The sequence below is a fragment of the Heptranchias perlo genome, chromosome 32, assembly GCF_035084215.1.
Source record: "Heptranchias perlo isolate sHepPer1 chromosome 32, sHepPer1.hap1, whole genome shotgun sequence".
Taxonomy (NCBI): domain Eukaryota; kingdom Metazoa; phylum Chordata; class Chondrichthyes; order Hexanchiformes; family Hexanchidae; genus Heptranchias; species Heptranchias perlo.
Window position 1 is genome coordinate 17,701,244 of NC_090356.1, and position 9,738 is coordinate 17,710,981.

General features: G+C 46.6%; 1 protein-coding gene across 1 annotated transcript; it reads right to left on the reverse strand.

Moving 5' to 3' along the window:
* Window positions 1–1,151: 1,151 nt before the first annotated feature.
* htr6 (5-hydroxytryptamine (serotonin) receptor 6) lies at window positions 1,152–4,638 on the reverse strand. Its single transcript, XM_067970052.1, has 3 exons — window positions 3,901–4,638; window positions 2,852–3,010; window positions 1,152–1,586 (listed from the first exon to the last, which is right to left on the reverse strand). Exons 1-3 carry the CDS (start codon window positions 4,636–4,638, stop codon window positions 1,152–1,154), a joined length of 1,332 nt encoding a protein of 443 aa, XP_067826153.1.
* Between the last annotated feature and the right edge of the window lie 5,100 nt (window positions 4,639–9,738).

Sequence of the window (9,738 nt, forward strand, 5' to 3'; positions counted from 1 at the left end):
GGCTATATTTCCCAGTGATGTATATTCTGTCAGCATATAGTATCAGGAATGGGTAAGTGTGGACAATGGAGGAAAAGTAACATTAAAGAATGAGAAAAAGACACTTTCTACCCCCAAAGCTGCGGCACTTCTGGACTCTCTCTGTACTTTCCCTGCCTGCGAGTATAATGATGGATCGCTGGATATTACTGAGGGAACAGGCTGGAACGGATAATAGACAGATTGTCCTTTTATGAACAGGTTTTACCTGGTTTATTTTGTACTGACCTATCCATGTGAGTTATTAATATATCCGGAACGAACCTAACTGAGATGCTAGGATTTCAAAAATTAAGAGTGAAATGTTAATTATGTTTAAAACCACCGTGAAAAACCAGCGCGAATTCTCTCACCCAGAAAAATATCAGCGTTAGATTATTAAAGGATAAGGTGCCACCTTGTGTACCACAGTCCAACAAAAACCAGATCTGTCTCTCAGACTTGCTGTGTGTTTCCGATATTTTCAGTTTATTTCAATTTCCATGTTCCTGTGTTTTCTCCCGCTGGTTACATTTTATTCCTGTGGTTTTTACACGAGGAATTTTTTTAAAGTTTTCCGTGAGATCTGAGGAATTAATGAATTGTAATGATTTTCACATAAACTCTTTCAATGTTCGTTGCCAAATGTGGAGCTGAGGTTGACTCATCCAACTTCTAAGATTCCCAGCTTTATCCCAAAGGTGGGGCGCTGTCTCCAGCCCATGGGATCGCTCATGGGGCGCTGTCTCCAGCCCATGGGATCGCTCATGGGGCGCTGTCTCCAGCCCTTGGGATCGCTCATGGGGCGCTGTCTCCAGCCCTTGGGATCGCTCATGGGACGCTGTCTCCAGCCCATGGGATCGCTCATGGGGCGCTGTCTCCAGCCCTTGGGATCGCTCATGGGGCGCTGTCTCCAGCCCTTGGGATCGCTCATGGGACGCTGTCTCCAGCCCTTGGGATCGCTCATGGGACGCTGTCTCCAGCCCTTAGCCGGAGCGCTGTTTCCAGCTCATGGAGCACCATTATCTCCAGTCCATGTGGAGCCGCTGTCTCGAGTATTATAGTTTATTGAGGGACTACGGTCTCTAGTCCATTGGGTGACATCTATCTCCACCCTATGAAGGGTGATATCTCTAGTCCATTGGTGTGTTCAGCTGGTTTTCCTGGAATTCCTGATCAGTCTGCTCCATCTCAAAGAGATGCAATGAATCCGCCCCCGTTGCCTCCAAGGGCCGGTCCTCGATCACCTTATGTTCCTTGCCGGCCGGGAGGAGGATATGATCGTTCACCTGGATAACAGACTCAACGGAGTCCGTTTCTGGCCGTAGAGCCAGCATATTTCTGAGGGACAGGCCCAGCCGAGGGGCACTGTTGGAGTTTCTCATGGAGAAGGACACGACACTCGGCCGTCGCTCCCACCATCGCCGGCAACATGGCAGGTACTTGGCCATGGCCCGTTTGAAATCCCGCATGAAGAGAGGGTAGATGATGGGGTTCATGGTGCTGTTACAGTAGCCGAGCCAGGTCAATACATCAAAGAACAGAGCTGGGACACAGTCACAAACCGCCTGCAGGCAAGAGACAAACTATTTAAAGGGCAGGCAATGGCAAAATACAACAGAGTAAATAAAGTCGCTTCAGCTCATGATCCTGAGAGCAAACTGGGATCTCGCTGAAATTATAATGTGCACTCATTCAAAATTCGTAAAACCCAGCCTGCAATGGATCAACAAAAATAATTAGGATGGGTAAACTTTCCTGAACTAATCAGGCAAATAAAGCGGTGGAAATGGGCTGCTTAATAACATCCAGATCTGGGTATGACAGTGAGTAGCCTCTTTACAGCACATTGCTCAAACCCAGCGAGTTCCACGAATACCAGAGAGTGAGAACCTTACGCGCTGGAATTGCTGTGATTTGGGGCAGTTAGAAATGTCTTTTCAGAAAATCTTACATTTTGTTCTTTGCAATAAAGAGATTGAGATCCGGGGATCCTTTTCAATATTTCAGGCAGAAATTACAATTGTTAATGATTATCAAACCTCGAGATTTGACATATGGCTGCGAAGACTTGGAAATCGCTCAGTAAACTGAGAATTCAGTATCATGTCGCCTTGTCTTTTGAAACACTAACGATATGAAATTTTGTTTTGTATGTATGAAAGAGAGCGAAAGACGCAGAGTAAGATAGAACGAGAGAGACAGAGAGATGGACAGAGACAGTAACAGAGAGGCAGAACGGGTGGGCACACAACAGAAACACACTGGGAGAGACACACAAACACAGTCACAGAGCGAGAGGGAGAAACACACACAAATACACACATAGGCTGGGAGAAGGACGGAGACAGACATACACAGAGCAATTATTCAGTGCTAAGGAATTACATTTCTCTCATTTTTGATCCTAGCAAAATTAATCCCAGATGAAGTACAATAAAGGGCGAGTGTAAAGTTCACTCTGATATATCACAATAAAACCCTCCCATAGTCACTGACTAGTGAGTCAGTCGGGTTTCTTGTTGCACTGACCACCCTCTAATAACCTCTCTGAGTGAGATTGGCGGTTTAGCTCTAAATCGTAGCCAGTGTTGTACTCTGGGCCCGCACTTATTGGGAACTGGGTTAAGATTGGTCCAATTATTTTCATTTAGGACCCCTCCCCTTTCATCTGTCAGTGTGAAGAGGCCATCGAATGGAATGGGCTGGACGCCAACTGGTTAAAGGGGCCACAAGAACAACTTTGAAATGAGAGTTCCCGCTTAGGTTATCGAGGTGTTCCAGTCAGCGGGGGTTGATGTGTTTCTCGTCCTCTGCTCCGAAACATGCTCACCTGCGTAACATTGGCCACAAAGAACGGCAGCCAGGCCACAAAGAACATTCCCAGTAAAATTCCTAAAGTCAGGCTGGCTTTCAAAGCCCTTTTACTGTGTTTGTTTGTAAATTTTCTACTGTCGCTGGTTCCCGCTGATGGGTTCGGAGCTCCCCGGACCTGGAAACAAGAAGTGGCAGAATCTGAGCGATGAATGCTTTGGGCATGGACATCTTCAAAGGGAAATCCAACCAGGCTTCAATATATAAAACAATGCATTAAAAACAGACAATAAAAACCTGACTGTTCTCTCTAATCATGTCCAATTCCCAGTCCTGGGTTATGTCCTTTAGCTGGAGTTTCATGCAGTCACTTATATGGAGAATAAATCTGTGGGCGAGGTAGGTTTGGTCGGTTCTGTAAATTAAAATTACTTTGAAGCTTTTAACTTTAAATATTGCGTTAAAAAGTTGGCAGATCCGCCAAAAAAAATACAAACATAGATTTTAAAATTGTTGAGTATTTCGCTAAATTTGTTTGAATATTGTGTTGTCAGACTTAACTGTGGGCGCGATGGTGGGGGGATGTCATTTTCCCAAATTTCCTGTGCTTAAAGTGTCCAGCAAAGGGGATTCCTGGTCCGCAACTGATCCCGGTGCCAGTCTGCGGTGGGTGAGCTGGACGGGGCCGGGGCCGGAGCCGGAGCCGCCGCTCTGAGGGCAGATTCGGGTCGCTGTCTGAGGTGCTGAAAGTAAAGCTCCTGCTCCGGCCTGGCGCCAATGGTCAGTCCGAAGTTCCTGTCAGAATCGATCTAAATCTGATTGCAGAGTCCTAAGATTAGACCCCCTCCCCCCATCCCATCATTGCATTCATCCTCTGGGTTCAGCTGTTGATTGTTGAATAAACCCCGAACTGAATCCCCGTCTGAACCTGTTAAACACTGTGGGGAGATGCCCCATGCCTGGCACCCCATCTTCTAAGCCTGTTTACTGCTGTCCCGGGGTCCCCGGTAAGGACAACCTGCGGCTCCACGCAAACCACATGCGAACTGTTCAAAGAAGCTCCATTACCTGCACTGGGTCATCAGAAGTGGTGGCTACGTTTGTGGTCAAAGAGGCCACTTGCACCGCTTGCTTCCTGGCGGCCAGCAGGATCCGACAGTAGGTGAAGGAGATGGCTACAGAAGGCAGGAAGAATGTGAGACACGAGGCTATGAGAGCGTAGGGAAGGCTAACCAAGAGCCTACACTGAGCCGCTTCCTTCTCCATCTCCACCTCAGGGGTGGAGTTGAAAGACTGAGCGTCAAAATCCATCTCATGCCATCCCATCTCAATGGGCAGGAAGGATGCCGAGGCGGCCAGGGTCCAGGTGGTGAATATTAGAAAGACAGCTCGGCAGGAAGTCATCCGCAGTTTGTATTTCAAGGGGGAGATGATGAGAAGATACCTGTCCAGGCTGATCACACACAGGTTCAGGATGGAAGCGCTACAACACATCACATCAAAGGAGTACCAGATGGAGCAGAAGGCACTCTCCAACACCCATTTTCCGTAGAGTTCGTTCAGCATAGCCGGAGGCATCACAACTAAACCGACCATCAGATCGGACATGAAGAGAGAGACCAGGAAGTAATTGGAAGTGTTGCGCAGAGACCGCTGTGTAAAAATCAACAAAATCAACAGAAAATTGCCGGCGGTGGTCAGGATGATGATGAGACAGAGGAAGGCTGCGATCCACTCGTTGCCTTCCTGAGCCGCCCGCTCCTCTAGCTCGGTGGCGTTCCCCTCGGCCGACGGTCCCCTTTCCATGTGGAGAGGTGAATGAAGACGGTGAATGCAACAAAAAGAAATAATCCGATTGGGGAATTGTCTTTCACACCTGGCAGGAACGCAGAGCCGGGCAGCGAGTGTGTAACAGGAGGAGACACATGCAACAGTTCGACCTGCCAAGGGTGGCACACTTTGGAGTGAAGCTCCTCACGGCGTCTGCTTTCCAAACTGCGACTTTTAAATATAGATAGAAAAGCGATGGCTGTTACACTGAAAACACGCAAAATACTGCAGCCCACTGAGTGTCTATGAGCAGCGATGTGTGGAACAGACTCTATAGGATTAGAATTCAGAAGTCCTGTGTAATTCCTTCATCAAACTTAGTGTTAACTTATGCAAAGGTTTGATCTTGATTACCATCATCTTATATGTTAGATTGATAGATGGGAGATAGAAAGATTTACAAAGGACTGAGGCTGAAAGATTTTCTTTAATAAGTAGCTAAACGGAACTGGTTAATTCCTAGAGCTTCCATGAATTCAGGTCTCCGGTCTCACTGATCCACGAGAGGAGTGAGTAATGGGAGGAACGGGACGCTCTTCTCTCCAACACAAAAATGTAAAAATGTAAAAAATGGAACAAGTCGAAGTGCCAATTGGTTTGTGACAATTAACCCACTGGAACACTGAGGGAGCAAAGTCACAATCAATAGTTAGCAAGGACAAGAAAAGGGATGGAACCAACTCAGCCCCTGTCCAAGGAGATCCCTACAGCCAACTAGAAACTTAAACAGAGCCATCCAGAAAAATAGCCCTACAGAAACTCAACACAAAGATGGAGTCAGACTTTCTCCATTTCCCTGCAGCTGGGGGAAGGTTCCTTATTCCCCACTAAAAACAACTTTAAACAGTGATTGGCGCTCATACACAACGGTAGTTTAAATGCCTCCGAATCCGCAGTTTTACAGGTACAAGTTGGAGATAGTTTCTGGGTCTACTTTCAAAATGTTCAGGATTCCCACACTTTAAACAGAACAATCACCCTCCCAGAAAATGAAATGAGCGGCCAGTCTGACTAATCGGGGATAATCCTTCCTAGTTTATCGAATGACCTGTCCTCCCCTCTGGCTGGCGACATGGTTTTGGTATTTAATCACTGCGGGTATGTGAAGCACATTAACACGTGTGTCAAACTCAACTGCTCCACACCAAGCGAGAATTTTGAAAAATATGTGAATGGAAAAGCTAAGAGTTGAGAGGAGAGTGGAGATAAAAGGAATTCTCCAATAGGAGGGAAAGTTCCCATGATCCATTTAATTAGATTTTCTTCTCTTTCATTTCACACCCTGCCTTCCCTGAAGACTGATTCATACTGGGGTAGATACACCAGCTGCCCTCCAGTACTTTGCCCAAGTAACTAGTCTTAGGAGTATAAATAGTGAGCATCAGGAGCTTTCAACTTCTAGAGGCATCATAGCAGAGTCCACCCCTGCCTTAACCTTCCTCCAAATAACCACCCACACTTACCCTTAGACCTCAATGGATAGTTACTAAGATTGAGACCATCGTTCAGCTGCCTCTACTGCGTCCCTCCCTTCCCTTTGCCCACCAAGGTTTCCCCCTGCCCTAGCCCCAAACTCGCATCTTTTTCTAGTTTCTCTCCTTATGCCCTCTCCGAGTTCATCTTGTGCATGAGACCCAACGCCTGCTCATTCGATCCTATTCCCACTAAACTGCTAATAATCCAATTTCTCTTCCTGGCCCCCGTGCTAGTTGATATTGTATATGTTTCCCTCGCCTCGGGTACTGCCCTACTCCCTTTCAAATCTGCCTTCATCACCCCCTCCTAAAAGAAAGCACCCTTGACCCTTTTATCCTTGCAAACTACCGGCCCCATCTCCAACCTCCCTTCCTCTCCAAAGATATTGAACGCGTTGTTGCCTCCCAAATCTGTGCTCATTTTTTCCACAACTCCACGTTTGAACCCCTCCAATCAGGTTTCTGCCCCTGCAACAGCATTAAAACTGCCCTAATCAAAGTCACAAATAACATCCTCTGTGGGACTGTAACCATAGTGCACCATCCCTTCTCATCCTTATTGACCTGTCTGCAGCCTTTGACACGGTTGACCACACCATCCACCACCAACACCTCTCCTCTGTTGTCTAGCTGAATGGGACTGCCCTCACCTGGTTCCACTCTTACCTATCCAGTCGTACCCAGAGAATTTCCTTCAATGGCTTCTCTTCTCACCCCTGGAGTTCTTTTAGGATCTATCCTTGACCCTCCTTCTATTTCTCATCTGCAAGCTGCCCATCGACGACATCATCTGAAGACATGATATCAGGTTCCATGTTTATGCTGATGACACCCAGCTCTACATCACCACCAACTCTCTCCAACCTCTCCACTGCCACTGTGTTGTCAGACTTCTTGTTTGATATCCAGTCCTAGATGAGTTGCAATTTCCTACAATTAAACATTGGGAAGACCAAAGCCATTGTCTTCGGCCCCACCACAAAATGTTCTCTTGGCACCGATTCCATCGTCCTTCTTGGCCACTGTCTTAGGCTGAACCAGACTGTTCGCAACTTCAGCATCCTATTTGACTGTGAGGTGAGCTTCTGACCCTATATCCTCTCCAACACAAAGACTGCCTATTTCCACCTTCATAACATCGCCCATCTCTGCCCCTGCCTCAGCCCATCTTCTGCTGAAACCCCTTGTCCATGCTTTTGTTACCTCCAGGTTCGACTATTCCAATGCTCTCCTGGCCAACTGCCCATCTTCCATCTTCCATAAACTTGAGCTCATCCAAACCCATGCTACCTGCATTTTAACCTGCACCAAGTTCCGTTCACCTATCTCCCCTGTGCTCGCTGACCTACATTGGCTCCCAGTCCATCAGTGCCTCAATTGTAAAATTCTCATCCTCATATTCAAACCCCTCCATGGCCTCGCCCCTCCCTATCTCCCTACAACCCTCCAAGAACTCTGCATTCCTCCAACTGTGGCCTTTTGTGGATCCCCACTCCCTGCATCCCACCACTGGTGGCTGTGCCTTCAGCCATCTAGGCCCTAAGTTCTGAAATTCCCTCCCTAAACCTCTCCACCACTCTCTCCTCCTTTAAGACCCTCCTTAAAACCTACCCCTTTGACCAAGCTTTTAATCACCCGTCCTCATATCCTAATATCTCATTTTTTGGCTTGTGTCAATTTTTGTCTGAATATAGTCCTGTGAAGTGCCTTGGGACATTTTCCTACATTAAAGGTGCTATATAAATGTGGTTGTTGTTGATCAGCAACAGAAATATTGGCTGATTTTTTCCCCTCTCTGCCATTGTAGGCTCCCAGCTATCACCCCTGCTGAGATCTCCTTTTCTTTACCCCCGTTCTGTACTCATGTTGCATCCTTCCTGGTAGGGGCCCTGTAATAGATTAGCATGCAATGTCTAAAACTAGTTATGAAGTGCATATCCCATTGAATTTAAAACAAGCAATCATTACCTGAATTTTTATATCTGCCAAACAGATATGATGCTGTATAGATATTTGGAAAATAATAATGTTCTGTGAGTTATACAGCTATAGGAGGGGATCATTGTCAGTCACCACAATGCAATCTAAGTGTATTTCTTTTGGTATGAAGCAATGTATGAGTTTCTGAATTGACTGGACTGACCACAATGGATTATAGACTGATTAGAAAGACAATAGTTTGTTTATACTGAGAAAAATTGCCCTGCCCGAATAACAAAATTTACACGTCTATTTCCTACCCAGTAGCCGAACTACGTTTTTGTGATCCACTTAGCTGGAATTCTAGGGCCCACAGAAAAGAGTAAATGAATGTTCCCATTAATGTGGATATAACTCTCTCTCCCTGTGTTTATGTTTGGAACTCATCCACAAATCAGGCAATAGCACAGGGAACAGCCGTTTCCAAATTTCCAGGCCCATGAAATTCAAACAGGACAAACCAGGGAATAAGAAATATAAACACAAATTAAAAACAGAATTGCCAGGGCCTTGTGGGTGGATAGCCAGAGTTCACAGGCCACAGTTTGAACAATGTAATGCTGGAGATGACCTCAATTTATCCACCAAGTCCCATGGAGTCCCATCATTTCAGATCTCCATTTGCACCCAGAACAACTCCATTAACTAATATGTACCTCAATGCTTTTAATGGTGTGGATGCAGATCGAAGGTACTTGAGCTGGCAAGAATTAGTGCAAGCTAGGTGCAGGTATTGCAGTATACAAATGGTCAGCCTTTTAGTGAAATGGCATTTTAAGATGTGCCAAGTATCTCACAAGGTTGGATGTCAGAGAACTGCATGGAGCTGTGGTTCCCCGAGGATAGTTGTTGTGAACTTGTGTAGCCTGCAGACTTGATGATAAAACATTGTCCCCGAGATAAGTCTGCACTTCTGTAATACCTTACCAACTAGTCATTCTCTACATGCAAAGCTGGCAGTGAGTACCATCAGGCTATTTGGCCAATGAGGCCATCATAGTGAAGTCCAACTCTATTCCTCACCCACTGCCCATAATGCATGCTTTCCACAGAGATCACTAGATGGTGATCTGGAGCAGGAACCATGGCTGATTTCTTTTCTTCCCTAACCAAGATGTATTAAGGCCAGTTGTAACCACCCCTATCACTGCCACAGGTGAGATCAGCTAAATCCCCATTTATAAACACAGTATGTCAGGAGGAAGCTCAGGCCGCATTTTAACTCTCGGGCAGGAACGCAGCAAAAGTGAATGGCCCCGCCCCTCCGGGAGCAACAGCAAGCAAGCGTGACCGATTGTAACAGCCGGGCCTTATTAGCATATCGCTTACCAATACAGCCAGCGAGTCGGTGGGAAGCAGCTGTCCAGTCATTAAAATCAGGCAGCAGGAGGCCACCGCCAGGGACCCAAGGAAATGGTCCTCGGCACAAGGGTACTTCCTCCTGGAGGAGAATCTCAGTCGGGGGGAGAGGGAAGGCCCAAGGTTTCCTTGTGGGGCTTGGAGGATCATTCCTGCTTCTCCTGGTCCACAGGGAAACTAAAACAAAAATGTTTAAAGCCCTTGCTGTTCTGGCCCTGGTTACTTTTTCTGACAGGTTTGGCCTGGTGGGGAATCCACCATT

What these genes read in the sequence shown, in the direction of transcription:
- htr6 (XM_067970052.1), bottom strand. Translation starts at nt 4,638, where the DNA reads ATGGAAAGGGGACCGTCGGCCGAGGGGAACGCCACCGAGCTAGAGGAG. An exon ending in CTTCTGATGACCCAGTGCAG is followed by an intron (nt 3,011 to 3,900) that starts GTAATGGAGCTT and finishes TCTTGTTTCCAG; the next exon opens with GTCCGGGGAGCTCCGAACCC. An exon ending in TTGTGGCCAATGTTACGCAG is followed by an intron (nt 1,587 to 2,851) that starts GTGAGCATGTTT and finishes TCTTGCCTGCAG; the next exon opens with GCGGTTTGTGACTGTGTCCC.